At 37.3% G+C, this 18,483-nt stretch overlaps 2 protein-coding genes across 3 annotated transcripts in view; one reads left to right on the top strand and one right to left on the bottom strand.

The window, feature by feature from the left end:
* Positions 1-401: 401 nt before the first annotated feature.
* LOC114356170 (ribosomal protein S6 kinase-like 1) lies at positions 402-15,588 on the bottom strand. Of its 2 annotated transcripts, XM_028309291.1 has the most exons (12): positions 15,319-15,588; positions 13,225-13,395; positions 11,757-11,855; positions 11,006-11,144; positions 9,078-9,677; positions 6,604-6,710; positions 5,937-6,104; positions 4,886-5,440; positions 4,269-4,375; positions 3,409-3,652; positions 2,450-2,545; positions 402-1,498 (listed from the first exon to the last, which is right to left on the bottom strand). In XM_028309291.1, the coding sequence occupies exons 1-12, from the start codon at positions 15,409-15,411 to the stop codon at positions 1,370-1,372; spliced, it is 2,508 nt and encodes an 835-aa protein (XP_028165092.1). In that variant the 5' UTR covers positions 15,412-15,588; the 3' UTR covers positions 402-1,369. The 2 variants fall into 2 exon arrangements, with proteins under 2 accessions (XP_028165092.1, XP_028165091.1); XM_028309290.1 differs by lacking the exons at positions 13,225-13,395; positions 15,319-15,588 and adding an exon at positions 13,030-13,117.
* Positions 15,589-16,275: 687 nt separating this feature from the next.
* Tmhs (Tetraspan membrane protein in hair cell stereocilia) overlaps positions 16,276-18,483 on the top strand; it is a 28,992-nt gene continuing 26,784 nt past the window's right edge. The window contains exon 1 of the mRNA XM_028309286.1: positions 16,276-16,943. Within this exon, the coding sequence (XP_028165087.1) occupies positions 16,541-16,943 (403 nt within the window). The 5' untranslated portion in view covers positions 16,276-16,540. The remainder of the gene's footprint in view (positions 16,944-18,483) is intronic.

Below are 18,483 nucleotides of genomic sequence, written 5' to 3' on the forward strand. Positions count from 1 at the left end.
CATTTAGAATATTTATGTACGAACAGTATGAAATAGTGCAAAATCGGTTCTGTTCTCTAAACAAAGTAATGATCGCTTTTCGAATCGCCATGTCAAAATGACATAAGCTTTCGATATGTCACGTGATCGTAAAATGCGAAGCGATTTGTCAATCGATATAGAGTTAATGTTCAACCGCCTTTGTGGTCTAGTGGTAAGACCACCTGATTCAGACGCAGAGGTCCCTGTTTCGATTCCCAGTGGGGGCAGATTTTTCTGTTCAGTTTGGTTGGTGGTAGTGCTTGTTCTAAGTCCGTCTGTCACTATAATAACAATGTTAACAGCATTGTTGTGTTCCGGCAGTTAGAGGTAAGATAGCCAGTTCCTCCGTGGTTGAGGATTCCGGGTGAAGCTCGCTTCCACCTTCGGCCTGATCGTCACTTACCATCAGGTGAGATACAGGCCAAGAGCTTCCTCGTTGTGGATAAAAAAAGTTGTCTTGTGGAATTTACTTTGTTTAGAGACAGATTACTAACATTATTATCAACTGCATAATATTATTACAATCAGGACTAGTAAACTACCGTATAACATTCAAACAGTCTATTTTTTTAAAGTATATACTTGTAAGGCCCATTTCTCAGTATCATAATTATAATAACATTATAACATTTATGAATACATCTTTGTTTCCGAATATGTGTTGATTATGCTACTCTAAATCAAGCCACGACTACTTAATTTGTTACGTATTCACAAACATTACTATGAGGTCTCACAGTGCGCGTGGACGCACAGGGTGACACAAGAACCAATCACAGAGCTTTATTCAACGCTGTGCGTTCGATTTGCTGCTTCACTTAAGCAAGCATCGTTTGTGAATACGGGCGTTAATTTAGTAGGAAATAGTGTAGTAGACACATTAATAGTCAACTGACATACTTTTTATGAGATGTCAAAACGTAACTGACTACCATAGAATTTATATGGGAATAGGGACTATGACGTCATCAATCGGGCTAGGATAAGCGCTGTGATAATATCTTATCGAAGTTTTTAGATGACAAATGTATGGGCTTATCGCGGCGCGTATTTAGGCTAACAAAATTGACTGAAAATTTGTTGAAAAAATCTAGTCGGTTTTCAGGGCTACCAATAAATTCATTTTCTAGAATTGTTGGAAGAGCAGCCGTCCGGCAAGCAAAAGGTCGTGGGTTCGATTCCCGCCTTAGACAGTTAGATTTTTTCAAGTTATTTATGAATTGAGTCTTGCAACTATTGGTTTTTTGTTACTCAATTGAGTACTTCCTAACTAAATACTACATTTTGGGCCTTACCAGACTAAGTGCAACTCTGTTGCCGATTGCGCGTGATCTTTCGGTGAACCGCATCAATCCGGGACCAGCCAGGTGTCGTAGACGTGCCGCCAGTCGATGCCCTTGAAGTAAGGGTGCCGTTTGATCTCGTCTATGCCGTCTTTGCCGGCGCCTAGACGCTCTGAGGGTTCGTAGGTTAATAACTGGAATTAAAACATAATATTAGGTCTTTACTTAATGAAATAAGGATGTTTCCTGGGTAAAAAAGCAAGAGTTTGAATTAGTCCTTCAATTAACTTATCAAAAATACTCGACACGTATTTTTCACTTTTTGAAACTAATGAAAATAAAGCGCGCTAAAGTTCAAAAGAAGAGGCCCGTGACGTCAAGGCGTAGTTAAAAGTGTAACACGGTGTGACGTCACAAGGAACTTCAACGCACCAAAACTTTCTAATTATTACTTCATAATTATTTAATTCGTAATTATTTTATTTGTAATTCAAACGAATGAAACAAACAAATAAAATATGCGTGTCCAATATTATTTTAAAAATATGATTGACGGACTACAAGTTTTTTTAGGAAACTAGCCTATTACGCACATTCCTAACTTGTTCGGCCATTTGGAAAAGATCGAAGCTGTAATGTGGTTAAACCTAAGTATTAATGTTCGCTCAACTCAACTACTGCGATACAGGCCGGTGAAACTAATGCAAAAATTGTGGCTCTCATCATCATCATCATCATTTCAGCCATAGGACGTCTACTGCTGAACATAGGCCTCCCCCAATGCTTTCCATGTTGCCCGGTTGGTAGCGGCCTGCGTCCAGCGCCTTCCTGCTACCTTTACGATGTCGTCGGTCCACCTTGCAGGTGGACGTCCCACGCTGCGTTTTCCGCATCCACAGTTGTGGCTCCATGATATCATGTTATGTTCTTTCTCTTTTTTGGGACAGCAAAAATTCTTATTCAATATTTATTACGTTTCTTATTGCAAAGCTATTTTCAGATTTTATAGTCCGTCTAGCCTTGTAGATCGTGTGCCGAACTACATCGCCAGATATCGCGGGTTCGATCCCCACAATGGTCAAATAATTTTTAGCGTTAAATCTGTTATTTATAAATTAATAAAAGAGCTTATTATAATTTAATACCTGTGTTAGCAATGATTCCACCTCCACCGACAATCCGTCGGGCAGTTGTAGTATGGTGTGACTCGTGAAGACACTCCTGTGGTAGTATGATAAAGGCTGAAAAAGAAAATACATATTTACTACAGTTAGAAAGTAAATTACCCAACAAGTACTACAATATAGATGAACTGATATTATTATAATTGAATTGAAGTTTTTATAGTTAAATCGAGATAATTGAACCTTGCAAGTTTATAGGGCCCATAACCTTACTAAGAAACACACTGATTTAAACTTAGCATGACATTATCGTGTAAAACGTTGAGTTTCAGTGTTTAATTTTGTAATAATCGTTAGCTTTCAGGTTCAGAGTACTTCCAACCATTCCACTTCCAAATTTTTTTTAAGGTCATCTGTCCATCAAGCATATAAAACAAAATAGTCCTTTAATATAAACTGTTTGTAAACCTATTACAAATCATCATCATTTCAGCCATAGGACGTCCACTGCTGAACATAGGCCTCCCCCAATGCTTTCCATGTTGCCCGGTTGGTAGCGGCCTGCGTCCAGCGCCTTCCTGCTATCTTTATGAGGTCGTCGGTCCACCTTGTGGGTGGACGTCCCACGCTGCGTTTTCCGGTACGCGGCCTCCATTCCAGAACCTTGCTGCCCCATCGGCCGTTAGTTCTGCGTACTATGTGCCCTGCCCTTGCCACTTCGATTTTAGTTCGTTTACGTTTAGTTACGTTTCCTATCTATAAAAGAAAGTCGTGTTAGTTACTCCACTTATAACTCAAGAACGGCTGAACCGATTTAGCTGAAAATTGTCAGGGAGGTAGTTTAGAGCCAGGAGAAGGACATAGGATACTTTTTATCCCGTTCGAAATTTAAAAAAAGTCTGCTTATTTATTGCCTTTAAGGCGGAACAAAGTTCGCCGGGTCAGCTAGTTACAAATAAATAAATAAATCAAAAACTCACCACCCCACAAAGCAGTTCATACATAACCGCTCCAAAACTCCAATAGTCGCACAACTTATCGCTCGACACGTCTCTCTCATCCACAATAGTGTTGTAATACAATTCCGGCGCCACATACATGTTGACGTCGCCCGGTTTCGGCCGCGTTTTGGACAGCGCCATGTCCAAGCCGGGGTAGGATATGAAGTAGGTTAGGATCACTTGTCCGTGAGAACCGAGGAGCACGTTTGAAGGGTTTAGGTCCCTGTGAAATAATACAGGGTGTTTTAATTCGAATTTACAGAGTTTAAACTTAACTGGAGAGTATCTCGGGGCGGAATTAATAAATAATATAGCACATGTTTATTTTCCATTGTCTATAAGTGCTTTGTGAAAGCATAATTATAAAAAACTGACTTTTTATGACATTGACCATCTCAAACTGGGAGATTTCGATGAAAAACAAACACACCCGCGTTATAAAACCCATGCAGTGTCACTAAAATCATTATTGCTTTAAATAAGCACATATCTTTTTAATATCTTGAACTTCAAATTGAATTTTGAACAATTGTATAGAGAAAAAGACTCAAAATCATCAGAAATACAAGTTCGGCACGACACAATTTAGGCGATTTATGGCCTGGAAAAGTTTAGAAGTCCAGGTAGCCTAAAATTTATTTTTTGAGACCCCAGCCGGGCTAGGATGCGCTCCGTGATAAAATCTTATCGATGATTTTAGACGACAAATCTATGGGCTTATCGTGTAACATCGATAAAGTGGCGTGATAAACGCTTATCGCGGCGCGCAATGCGCATCTTAGGCCTACAGGCTTCCAGATTTATCTTAGTTATCTTTAGTTAAATAACTACAAACATACCTGCAAATCACACCACAGTTGTGTAAGCTCTCAATGGCCGTCAGTATTTCAGCACCCCACTTGCAAACAGCTGATGGGGGTAGAACGTCTCTCGGCCTTGGAGTAAGCTGGAAATTATGGTTAAACTATAACTTCTATGTATAACGGAGAAAAATAGCACCTATTGCCATTCCAAAAGAAGCTACAGTGTTTAGTTTCAAGTGGATGTGTTGTTTGCGAGCAAACAAGAGGGCAAAGGAAGTTTCCAAAACGCTATTCCTCTTCTTTTGATGTCATTTCTGGTTCTGTTTTTTAGTCATTGGACTGAATTTTTATTTTATTATACTCAAATTGGGCATATCAAAATTGTTTATAGCCGACGAATGAATGAATTTTCTTTAAAACAGTAGTGTTTATGACTTAAGCATTGTGAAAAAGGACCCCCTCATGCAATTTTACTGTAGAAACCCAAATAATGATACTAGAAATAGTTAAAGTATAGACGACAGCACAATAGACTATACATATTTTATTTTGTTGTAAAGTAGCCCATATAATAACTACACTACATAATATACTAGTGTTTAGCTTGATGCACTGTCGTTAGTACATTAAAGATTAAATTAAACAATACTTACTCGATTAACATTTGGTGTGACAACGTCCCTCCTCTCAGAGTTATCAATGTTCACTTTATCACCCACTTTGGTATCGTCTTTACCTTTCATCTCACTCAACACTTTGTCAACATTCTTCAACAATTTCTGAGAATTCGACACTATTTCGTTGACACTAAGGTCTGAATTGTCCAAAACGGTTGTTTCTACTTCATTATTATTAACTATTTCTTCATTTATTTCTACATTGACATCTGTTACTTCAACTTTGTCTTCAATATTATCGTTTTCGACATCAATTGTTTTGATTTTCGGTTCGGAGAACACGTTTTCTAAATTGACCTCTCTTGCTGGGGTATTAGGGATGGATTTCGCGTAGTTTTTGATGTAATCGAATAGTTTTTCGCCTGGGGCGTAGGATAGTATTAGAAATATTAGGTTGTTTGTTTCTATGAACGCGTGGAGGGGTACCATGTATGGTATAACGGTTGGTAAAACTGGTTCGCGGGTTTCTTTGGTGCGTTGTAAGAAGTATTCGTCGAATTCCGTTAGGTTGTGCGGGATTTTTTGGATGACCTGGAAAGAAATTAAACAAAAATATAAATACTTTTTATCACAGTAAAAAATTGACAGCTAATTGAAACATAATTTCTGTTCCATTCTTCAAATTGAGATTTAGCTTTGTATTTAATTTAAATTCTGGAGGCTTTATTAAAAAGGGTCGGTTTTATTCTGCCACGTTTTTAAAATATTATTACTGAATAACATTTAAATTGGGGAATGCGGGTTCGGTTCCCGCCGCCGCTCGACTATTGTGGTGAGCTCACCACAAATATGCTTGTGTCACGAGTGAGATCACTCATGACACAAGCATATTTAGCTTAGTACGAGGGGCTAACGGGACTATTAGTAAGTAATTAGTGCAATAACAATAATTAGTAATAATCTTTAAAAAGAAATCCATATTGCAGAAATTAAATGTTTCTGTAGTGGAGACTAAATTATTAAGGTACCTGATGACAAAAAATGACTTAAAAATGCGTCTACATACTAAAGAATTTGAACATCTCACCTTCATAGCATAGCAAGTCTGTTCCTCCCTATGCAGAACTAGCATAATACTTGAACTCAGAACAGCTAACACCCTGTATAGTGCTAAGTCTTCGTACGGCCGCTTGAGCATAGCGGCCGGCAGGGGGCAGTGCAGAGGTTTTAATGTTGTGTCTCGCTCTGGCAGCAGCTGGGGGAGAGAGACGGGTATATTTTAAGTCATAAATGGCATTTAATTATTGCAAATAGATATAAAAACAAAAAGCGCTTATTTACCTATCATGGTCACTTCACTGCTCATGAAAATATGGAAATATAAAATTGTGGTCGATTTTCCATGAAGTAGTAGTACTATATTGTTAATAACATTGAGCATACATTTTTTTAAATACCTTCGCGAATAAAAACTTCTGTGCGTAGTACTTATTATTATTCTGTGGTATTATTGTTTATAACCCAGAATAACATATAGGCTATAATTTATGACGATCTGTAACTAAATAAAGCAAAAGCTATAGATTCTCATAAATTCTACAGTCATCGTTTCAACCCTGTATATTTATTTATATTGTAGTACACCAATTTTGTAAGACTAATCATCTTTTTAACTAATTTGATAAATACACCTAAAAGGACTCAAGCTTGTTCCTAGAATATTACAGTCAATGTCTATTTAATTGAACACTCACGCTTTGCTCGTTATCACAGAGGTGGTTCTTGTAGATAGCCTCGGCGTAGGAGAGGTACTTGTTCGTCTTCTCCTTGATGAGGGCCCTCCTCTGAGGGTCTGAGTCACCTGGAAACAGAGAGATCAGACATTTTATTGATGAAATATTAAATTAAAGAGATCTTAGATCAATAGAGTATTGAACACCACCAATCAAAGGGGAGTAGGTATGCATGTCTTTTTTTAAATTTCATGCATTAGGTACTTTTGTTGGCGCTAAATAAAAGTTTTTTTTATTTTTATCGTAGAGTTAATTTACTATTACCCAGTTACCGTAGTCTGTACAATGCATAATGTTTGCTTAGTTTGGGAAAAAGGCGCTGTGTAAAAAGTCCAGAATTTAAAAGAGAAGTCTTAGATCTCATCCAAACCTAATTCATTTTAAGACCATACAGTTTTGTTTGTTATAAAAGATAAAGAGACATGTAAGTAGACAAGTGCCCCTTAAGGGCTCCCTTTTTAGGGTTCCGTAGTCCTGACAAGGAACCCTTATTTATAATTATTTTTGTAATAAGTGCCAAAATACTGATCAAACAGTGTGTAGTGTTTAAATATTTATGATTTGATTTACTCAATCTTACATATTATACTAATTAAGATGACACATTATTTACTTTGATGTACCATTGTCTGTACCTAAATAGGTCAAGCATGGAGCTCAAATTTTAAACAAATAACACTAATTGTATATGAAAGAGAAAAGTTTATAAATAAATTATGATTGACGTTAAATCATAAAAGTATTTTACCTGTAGTTTTATAAGTAATCGCCTTTTTATTTCCATATTCCAGCACATAATCGCACAAATACACAAAATCCATGTCTGTCGACCAGCCTAGATGTCAAACATGACAATTGTAAGGCTGTGGCCTCACTGAGAGCTTCTATCGAACTAGTTCCAAATAGAGACTTCAGATACACGTCGACTGATATTTTGTTGTCAGACAAAAGCATTTTTTTGTATGAACAATGTTGGCGGAAGAATACGCTGTTTTGTTTGAGACCTTGTACTACGGAAATGCTTCCTTCCTTGTTTCTTTTTATTTTGAGTAGTATGTTTTGATTCTTCCAAATGTAGTTTTTATTAGGCGAGTAATTAAACAACAAGTAGTCGTTTCTACATTAGTATAAGTAATGAATGGCTTTAAATTAAAATTAGTTATTTCCATAAAAATAATTTTCTTACACATTTAGTATGCCTGACTACAGAAAGCTGTGACGTCACTGGTTCACTGAATTTTTAAGTACCAAAACGTAATTAATTTTTAAATATTAAAAACAGGTCTATTTTAAAAACACTAAAAGTATTTGAGTTTTTGGAGTAATAATGAGGTGTTAATTTTAGAGAAGTAAGTACCTAAGTATACTCGTACTGTTTTGACTGGTTGGTTTTTTATTGGCGGTCAAGCTGTAGATCCTGGCTACACAGGAGTTGCAGCGGTGGGAACGACAGGTGGGAATAGACTCGTCGTACTAGTTTTCCGCTTAAAGTCAAGCCACAGCCCTAGAAGCTGATAATACGTTATCGACATGTTATCAATATTTATCACGACCCTACGATATCCAGCCGAGATCTATCGATGAATCACTGTTTTACAAGCACTAAAACAATGTTTGAAATACATTATGTACTTGAGTTTGTCAGATTTCACCATTCACATCTTTATGGCTTCATATTTGACAAGTTTCAAGGGGTAGGCGAATTTGAATCTTATGAATCAGAGGTTGTGGTTCAGTTTTAGGGACACTGATGTAGAATTTCTTCGAACGTAATATAAATTGTGTCAACTCTGGATGTCATTTTGAGAAATGGGTCAAAACAGTTCAGTTTACTAACTTCTTCAATACGGAGAAGTCAATATTTTGGCCACAAGTATACAGTGTGAGTCACGATAAAGTGCACATATGAAAATAGGTGAAACTAGACCTATTGTTATCGACAAAAAAGAGGTCAATATATTTTTTTTTTTACTTTTTTATAGATTTTTTTTTCTTCCGGTTACTTATTGTAAAACTTTAATAATCCGTAATAACTTTTAAACTAAGAGGTATATCTTGATAAAATAAAAACAGTAATAATGCTAAATAATAGGCAATACTAAAAAAATACATAAAATACTCAAAAAATGCCAACAAATAATTTAAAAAAAAAACTTATTGAAAAAAATCTGCTTTTAAATTCGTGTTTTTTTTTGGTTATTTGATAAATTTCTCCAAAAAATGCCCCTATCGTATTACTTTTGTAAAACCAAAAATCGCATGTCTCTATCCCTATCACAACATTTGCTATGACTCACACTGTATTTGTTTAGTCTGATGGGTTTGGGATGGGTATTTTTATTTTTAACTATTGTGCGTTGATCACTTGTTTAAATTGACATTTAGTATGGAAATGTCATTATAAAAACGTCATAATACAAAAAATATGTACTCACTTTGAACACCAATCAGCATCTTCTCTATACCAGACTTGTAACACTCGAATGCCCTTTGGAAGTCTCCCATATTCTCACACCTCGCCGCCAAATTCAGCATATAACCCGCTTCAAACACGTAACTATCTTCCGTCTTCGTCTTACACTCCACGTTAGAAAGAGACAGCACACTCCGTTTGCTGTACAAAGACAACTTCGAGCTGCTTCGTCTTTCAATCTCATTCACTGACGTCATCGAACCATAGACGTTCGACGCTAGAGACGTAGTCTCCGAATCTGTGTTGCCACTTCTGGGCATAGTGTGGTAATCTTCAAACGTAGAAGTCGATGGTGCGTCAAAAAGGATCAAATCTGGCAAGACATTCTTTCTGACGCACGGCCTCGGTTTGTCTATGGTCACTTTGCTTAGTTCGTCATAGAGGTCGCTGTTTATGCTGTCCAAAGAGTTTATTGACTCGAAACTATCAGCTGCGGATAGTTTTTGGTCTGGGGACTGACGGATTTCGACGTCGGCTGCTTCGTATATCGGTATTTGGGATATGAAGTCTGTTTCGTCTATGGATAGCTGGTCTGTGGCCTGTGGCGCTTGCTGTGGCCTCGCTGGAAGTTGAAAACAAAAGGTATATTAAAGACAAGAACATAATAACATTCAAGAATTACCTTAGGTAGTTTCTAATGACGCCAAAAATACAAATTCAAAAAGTGTAAGTAGGTATAGTATCTTTATTCTAAACAGAATGATTTATAAACCTGTTTTCATTTTATTTAAGGAAACTTGATTACTTTTAAACTTTTGCGTTGGACTTTGCAACGTAGAAATAAGGAAAACTTGGTCCGAAACTTAGAAACGAAAAGAAAAAAATATTTAAGTAACCCACCAATTCATTTAAAATTTAAATGAGCTCATAAAAGTAAAGATTGTAACATATGACCAGTAGAAATAATGAAACTAGAGCATCTTATGAAACCGCATCTCATTTTCAGTATAGCCACAGAATAATAATAAGTACTACGTACAGAAGTTTTACTTCGCGAAGGTATTTAAAAAAATGTCATTAACAATATGGTGTAATTTGGCCTGTCTCAAGAGTCTAGCACCATTTTGTTGACAAACGTCAGTGATCGGCACTGCGCCGAAGCTATAGGCACCTATAGGGCTGACTTCGGTAAAATGATGTGACGTGAGGTGCCAAACTGCGGAAAATGGCGGAGGAAATACATGATTTAGCATGAATTATCATGAATAATATTATTAACTACTTATTTACCTCTCAGTGTCTTGAGGCAACTTAAAAAAATACATTATGTGTTTTATTATTATTTAGGCAGTTAAATACTGCACAGTATTTAGTACACCATTTTCTTTATTTTCTTCTATCATACACAAGAACACGCGTGCGTGAATCAATGTTCGCTCGTATGTGAGGCCTTGTCGCATAGTATCCTGTAGGTGGGCCATCGTGCGTGTTTTGTTTTCGATGTAAACTCGCGGAGATGAACAGGCCTGGTATAGCTCGCTCTTTACTGATGTAATATTTGAATACAGAACACAAACATCTACACATTACACATTCAAGTTCAAATATCAAATACATTAGCGACCTCGCTCTTGTTAAGCCTAGGCTCAGACCACCGACATTTAGTTGGCCGATAGTTGGGTCGGGCTGTTAATCAGTATGGGCAATGCCCATTGGGCATGTATGAATGCGCACACTACACCGATTTGGTATCGGCCGATTCTTTATAAAAATTAAAATCGGGCCCAATATAATTATCGGCCAACTAAAAGTTGCTGGTCTGCGCCTAGGCTAAATGTCTGCAAGCATCATACAAAATAATACAAATCTTTGCTTGTGTTCACGGTCTCAAGTCTCAACTCTCGTCGTGCGACCTATATGCCAAGCCTAAACAAAAAGAAATAGTATCACCACTATGTGCAGGGCTCCTGGCATCATCATCGTCGGTCTGGTACTCCAAAGGTGGCGTCTCCTCGATGGGCAGGTGGAGTGAGGACCTGATCGCGTTGATGACGCTTCCAGCTTGGGGCTCCGGTTCGGGGTAGCCTGTCTGTGAAAGTGAGGTAGTAAATTAGTGCCTCTTACTTTTAGTTGACCAATAGTTAGGCCCGATTCTAATTTGTATGAAGAATCGGCCGATACCAAATCGGTGTAATGTGCGCACTTTCATACATCTCCATACTGATCAACAGCCCGACCCAACTATCCGTCAATTAAAATCGGTGGTCTGCGCCTAGGCTTACCCTCAAGTAATCTTCAAATCAGAATTAAATTCCTCTAAAATAAAATCACTCAATGTTTATTTATGTACTGTAACTTTGTCGAAACATTGGCGAAATCGTGGTTCCTAAAACCAAATCATGCATTGTTTCTACATTCAACATTGGCAACATCAGTATTCTTCAAATATGCACTATTATGATTAATTTTGAAAAGTAAATAATGTAATTTTAGACATACACAGCTCCATCTTGTTCTAAAATAATCACTATAAAAGTATTTAACAATAACAACAAAGAACTAAAAGAAGAATTTTCTTTAATAAAATATGACCTTAATTTGAAATTAACATAGTAATTAAAAAAGTTTTTGCGAAAATTTACACTCAGTTAAATAAGCGTCAGTGAAATAAGCAAAAAAATTAATTAAAAATCAAAATTACCTGCAGAAAATTAACAAAGTCCGTACTGGTGAACAGTAGCTTGTGTTCAGCGACGAACTCCAACAATGTCTTGGTGGTCTTCGCGCGTTCCTCTATCACCTGAAACGGAACATTTACATTAATTACCAATTAGCGGTGAAAGTGAGCGTAAACGGTGCGGTGCCGACTGTAGCAGGACGTAATTTCATCTTGAATTCATTATGATGGACAGGCATCAACGTCGCAGACAAATATAATAATTAGTTCGTTTGTTTCAGCCAAATGACGTCCACCGCTGAACATAGGGCTCCCCCAAAGATTTCCAGATTGGGCGCCTATATCTAGTACTGTATACAATACAACCTGTAAAAGTGCTTTTTAAAAGCCTATTTACAAAAATAAATGAGTTATAATTATAAGTTGTTTAAGTGGATGGACGTAAGTCACATACTTGGCATCCATGCTGCTGCAAGTGCTGCAACCTTGCTGTCCCATAGCTGGAATGTGCCACACAGTCACTTATCTCTGTAGTCCATTCTGCCATTTAACCTTTTGCTGGAACCCCTAAAAGTAGTTGTGCCTCTACAAAAAGACTGTGCCTTCACTGATTGGGTTTTTATTGGCGGTCAAGCTGTAGATCCTGTTCCTTTCAGCCAAATGACGTCCACTGCTGGACAAAGGCCTCCTCCAAGGTTTTCCACAATGCACGGTCCTGCGCTGCCCGCATCCAGGCTCTTCCCGCGACCTTTACCAGATCGTCGGTCCACCTAGTAGGAGGCCTGCCCACGCTACGTCTTCCAGCCCGTGGTCGCCACTCGAGAACTTTTCTGACCCAACGGCCATCGTCTCTACGAGCTATGTGCCCCTGATCCTGGAGTGCCCGATCCTGGCTACACAGGAATTGCAGCGGTGGGAACGAGATGGAATAGTCCCATTTACCTCTTGCTGAAACCGTTTGAAGTAGCTATGCCTCTGCAGTGGCGGGAACGTGCCTCGGAGCCGCAGGCCGGCGTGCAGCGATCGCATGTTTTATGCAACTACTATAATACTCCTCTAAGCCATGTGTCTAACTGGCTGAATATGTCACACAATGTGACACAATCACTTCTATTCTGCCAATTTCTCACCTCTTGCTGAAACCGCTTGAAGTAACTGTGCCTCTGCAGTGGTGGGAATGTCCCTCGGAGCCGCAGGCCGGCGTGCAGCGATAATATACTCCTCTAAGCCATGTATCTAACTGGCTGAATATGTCACACAATGTGACACAATCACTTCTATTCTGCCAATTTCTCACCTCTTGCTGAAAGCGCTTGAAGTAACTATGCCTCTGCAGTGGCGGGAACGTCCCTCGGAGGCGCAGGCCGGCGTGCAGCGATCGCATGCTCTTATGAATGTAACTACTATGTACCTCCATAAGCAGTGTATCTGAGTAGCTCAATATGTTGTCACAAAATGTGACGCAATCACTTCTATTCTGCCACTTTCTTACCTCCTGCTGAAAGCGCTTGAAGTAGCTATGCCTCTGCAGTGGCGGGAACGTCCCTCGGAGCCGCAGGCCGGCGTGCAGCGATCGCATACTTTTATGCAGCTGCTGCACGTCGCTGTAGCGCTTCCATACCGACACCACGCTCACAGCTTCGGGTGACTCTATAGGGAACAGCTGGAATAGGAATTGTAGGTTAATTTTGTCGTCATTGGCTGAAAGGAAGTATAACAGTGAATGGACTTCCCGCTGAAAACCAGAAAAACCAAAAAATATTTATGAAGACCTGATTAAAATTAAGCGAGCACCCTTTGATACATATTTACTTGTTTAGGTACTTAGCTTAATTTATTGTTGTTGTTAGTGTGTCAATAAAGTTTTAATTAGGAATTTATTTGCTGTTACTATGTAAATTGTTTCAAAATACTTTCTTACGACTAATTGCATTCTATAAATAGAAAAGTACACTACATAAATATCTATTTCATAATGATTCATTCATGATAAGAGACCTATGTAACTGCCCGGGTTTCAACAGTGTAAATTTAGAAAAAAGCAAAGCTAAATATTTGCTTAGTGTGGACTGGACTGACCGATTCATAATAATATGATTGTTAGATGATAAATAAGATAATATGTAGTAGGTAGAACGAAGGAATTGGATCAACAATAATAATTATGTAAGTTATCCTCATACAGATTTAACATTCTCGAAATGTATCACTTATGATTCATTCAAGGATAATTTTTTCTCTATTGTAAAAATACTTTTTAACTTGTTGTACAGTCATCAGCAAATAAGACTATAATTTTTAATGCAAAATATTACCTATTACAACTAAGTAAGATGCTATATTAACTTGACGTTTCATTGACCATGCTGTGCGGTTTTAGTGGTATAATATTAATTACAAACTTCAATGTCAAACAAACCACAAGCAGTAATTAAAACTGAAGTATAATTGTTACAATTGAATTAATCTATTGAGTGCATTTAGTGGCTTTTGAGCTGTGTGAAAGAGAGAGAATAAAGAGAGAAAGAGAGAGCAATATGTTATCAGCAAGAAAGTCATGGATCAAACTCCAAAATTTGTTCTGCTAAGACCTGATTCGACCAAACTTTTATCCGGGAACAACTCCTGGTATAACTGGCACATTGACAGTTTCAGTATGGGAAATATGTCAACACTGACGATTTATTCTGAGATTAATATTTACTCGTTTGGTCGAATCCACCCAAAGTAAAACAATTTACTAAAATAAATGGTCTGCGATGAAAGAGGAGAGGATGCTGCATGTTTAATTAATTAGAATCATCATTAGGATTGATTAGAATCAAATAAATGTGACTCACTCCGATTAGTAGTTAATAAGAAAGTCTTATTATTTAAGTATTAACTACTGAGTCAATATTTTTTCTATTTCTTATTAAGTATCAGGGAAAGCAAAATAAAATGAAACAAAAAATATTCTTTGTACTTTCACTCTAGTTTCTTTCACCGAGAAGAACATAAATAATTAATACTTTTCTAATTGGACTCTGAGGTTTAGAATGTAGAAAATAAATATCTAAAGAAGTATGCAATTTGCACACTGCAAAATATCTACACCAAAAGAACAGTAATTATAATATGACCACAGATATCTTTTTTTGGGATTGACTGTCCCGTTCAGATTTATTTTATACAGTTGTAACTAATTCGAATTCATGTTCATAGTCCTCATACCCTCATTATAAAGTTAAATATTAATAACAGACATGGGCACATAATACTGCATATCCTTAGAAAATTTCAATGTTTAATCAGCTTCACTATAGATAGAATTGCAAAATATTACACAACTACAAAAACCCATTGGTCAGTAGACAATGGACAGTAGTACTTTCTTATCGGTAGAGTTTAAGCAGGATAAATAAAATTGGTTCTATATACACATTGGAAACTCCAATTTGAGCTCGTTATCAAGGAATAAATAAAGGATAAGCGTAAAAATATACATTTATAAATGTCGACTTCCTGTTGACTTTTTTCAGCCGTTTCGCGATTGAACGTTAATGCAATTAAACAAAGGTTTAAATTATTAATTGGAGGTACTCACAACTGAAGTAATCTTGTAAATAGTGAATCCATTCTTGTGTTTGGAGGTTTCGTCCACCGAGAACCGGCGTACCCACTTGTCTTTTGCAGACATTTTATACCAATTTATTCCAATGGTAAACCACAATAACTGCCACTGTAGTTAGCCGATATATTAATCATCGTTATTTTCTAGGAAAATAGATGAGATATTCAATTTTATAGACACGCACAAGCAAAACGTCGTGCCATACAATCGCAAATCCGAATAAAATTGAAAGTTTGACAAGCAAGTGTGTTGTCTCAGCTGTCAATAATGCCCATATATTTTTTTCTAAAATCACCTCTACGCCTTTGAAATTAAAGTTGAAATTGACGTGCTTCACAAATGAAGTTCATCAAATGCGTTCCGTTCTATGCATTTTCAGATGCACATTACATATTTTTATAATTTCGTCAATAAAAAATACAACTAAAGTTTTTTAAGTATGTATTTGAAAAGAAAATTCAAATTCACGCTTACGAAAAACGCTTTAATTGAAATAACTTGGAACATATTTGGCGTGTACAACGTGTCTGTATTACGTTGAACTATGTAGATGATGCTTTTGAATAGCAGGGTAAATGATCCTATCGTCGTCAGTGGCAAACCAAACAAAGGTAAGGTTTAATGTTATTAAGTAACTGTAGATGGCGCTTACAGCTTACGCGTTTAATGCGCATTCCAACCACTAGATTGTACTAGTTGTTAATGTTGTTTACTTGATTCACTTTGCTGTGCAACGTTTATTTATAATCCAGTAGGTATCTACTCTTAAAAATTAACAAGAACATGCAAAAAATGGTTGTAATGTCCAATAAAATGCAATTAGACTTGTGGTTAACAAAAAGGAAACAGCTGACGCAATGAAACGAATTCAAGTAGAATAAGAAGGTGCTAGGTAGCGTGCAATAGGTCAAACTTGTAGCTTCATTACTTATCCCCACTCCCCCTCACTCGACCGAATGGCGTGCGGCGAGAGGTTGTGCGGGCTTGAGTGTCGTGTCGTGTTTCTCGCGTCCTCGAGTAGTTGGCAATAATACTTTTCCTTTGAGACATGAATGGAACTATTTGTCGCCAACCTTCCAAGTTATAACACCCCATGTGACATTAAAACTTTCCGCGAAAATGTGCTACCAATAAAGTGTTGTTTGTTTTTGTGAAGTGCCCGAAAAAGTCAAATTTACACCCGGATACCGTCAAGATGGGTTCGAAAATCGAGTACGTGGATTCGTCACATTTATACGCGACCAACTATGTCCGTAATTCGAAAGCTATCGGAGTGCTCTGGGCGATATTTACGATTTGCTACGCGATCATAAGCGTTGTCGCGTTCGTGACACCTGAATGGATTGGTGATTTAGAGACTGAGTATCCAAGGAAGTTCGGTTTGTGGCAAGTTTGCAAGTCTGATGAAGCTATTGAGGACTGTAAAGGAAGACTCGATGAGTTTTTCTCGATAAATGGACTGGTGTTTAAGATTGCGACTGTGTTAGTGGGCATAGCGGTCGCATTGGCCTTGTTTACGATCTGTGCGATGCTGTTATTCTTCTTTTGTCAATCGACGACGGTGTTCCATATCTGTGGATGGTTGCAGCTTTTATCTGGTGAGTATCATCATTCACAAGTAAGATCCACGCTTTTGCGATAATTTTCAGAAATGCCAAAGAACACCTCTCATAATAGCATACATAAAAATCCAGTCAACTTGAATTGGATGCCATAGAACAGTAGTACCTGACTACCATTTCTGTAAAGGAAGACATACACTTATTTGTCTTTGTTTATTACAATCTGCAATCGATACTTCAACCAAAGGGAAAGTTTTACTGCTAAAAGCTCAAATTGACCTTGCTAAGTATTGCCAGTCAAACGAGTGCCTTACGCAGAACCTCGATACTAAATCGACTAGTACTTTAGAAAAGAAAACAGGTGCAAAGCCTCTTAAACATCCGGCGAGGAGCAGCAGATGCTATCGCCGTAAGTAACACACCATCAAAGTTCATAATGACCTGTATGGTGTTGATCCTAAAGATAGTAATCGATTGAAAAGTCGAGGTCATATTCGGACCATATTCATGTGCTATCAAACCAAATTCTTATTATCTCTCGGTTCTGGCGATTAAAGTTAAAAAGAAAATGTAACTCTTTTCTTAATTACCAACTATTTCCGTTTAAAAATCGAGCATGAAATTGAAAAAACGTCTCAAAAAACAGAACACTATAATTATTAACGCACTGATAACTAGTTTCAACAACTTGTGTAACATTATTACAGATTTAATTATTTCTAACAACTTAATAATCACCTAGTTTTACATTCTATCGTTTAAGATATAATTTTGTAATACATTACGGAACTGGTAATGATTCAGTTAAATAATTTAAACTCTCGAATACTTTTCTTGGAAGCTCATGAGCAGAAGTAGTTTCTCAAATTCTAAACCCGGCACATTCCAGCCCAACTAAGTAGAATGAGTAACAAGCGAGAAATCACGTCAGCAAAACCGGTGAAACATCTCTGTCATGCAACAAGAATTCGAAAAAGCAAAACGGCTGCAAGCAACTCTCGTTAAGTGTGCAATACTGCAACTACAAGCCTACGGTGACATTTTTATTGGGTAATTAGTAATTACGAATTTGGCACATGAAACTGGTTGAGTAAATTGAGAAGCACGTGTTATATTGCAGTGTGACAATACACACGTCTCTAATGGGACCAGCTTCTCCTAAATCCTGTACAAATTCTCTTTGATTTATTTTACAAACGTCCATTTACCTTCTGAAGCCGTTTTTTACTCTCTAAACCTCGGATCACATTTCATTTAATAAGACAGTTAATTTCAGTTAACTAGACGTTTCATGTAATTAATAAACTCTCTGTATAACTTAAACACCGGTCATTAAAACGCCTGATTCATATTGACTAGGCTATTAAAATTCAACGGCTACCATTAGTCTCGATTGATTGACTTCCATCCTGAACATAATAAACGGAGCACTTTTGCGTGCTATTGTATGTAAATACTCTATAAAGGCAATAGCTCAGCATTGACATTTGTCGGAACTGGAACGATGGACGATTAGATAAAAATGAAGCCTGCAAACATACGAGTATGACCTCATGAAGTTTGTGAGGAGTTCACA

The sequence above is a fragment of the Ostrinia furnacalis genome, unplaced genomic scaffold (assembly GCF_004193835.3).
Source record: "Ostrinia furnacalis isolate ACB-3 unplaced genomic scaffold, ASM419383v2 OfSCF2698, whole genome shotgun sequence".
In the NCBI taxonomy this organism is placed as follows: domain Eukaryota; kingdom Metazoa; phylum Arthropoda; class Insecta; order Lepidoptera; family Crambidae; genus Ostrinia; species Ostrinia furnacalis.

Bases quoted from the DNA above. Each gene is read 5' to 3' on its own strand.
- LOC114356170 (XM_028309291.1), bottom strand. From the start codon at position 15,411: ATGTCTGCAAAAGACAAGTGGGTACGCCGGTTCTCGGTGGACGAAACC. The intron at 11,856-13,224 runs GTAAGAAAGTGG...GTTCCGTTTCAG, and splicing joins TCAAGCGCTTTCAGCAGGAG to GTGATAGAGGAACGCGCGAA. The intron at 5,441-5,936 runs GTGAGATGTTCA...ATTTCTTTCCAG, and splicing joins AGACTTGCTATGCTATGAAG to GTCATCCAAAAAATCCCGCA.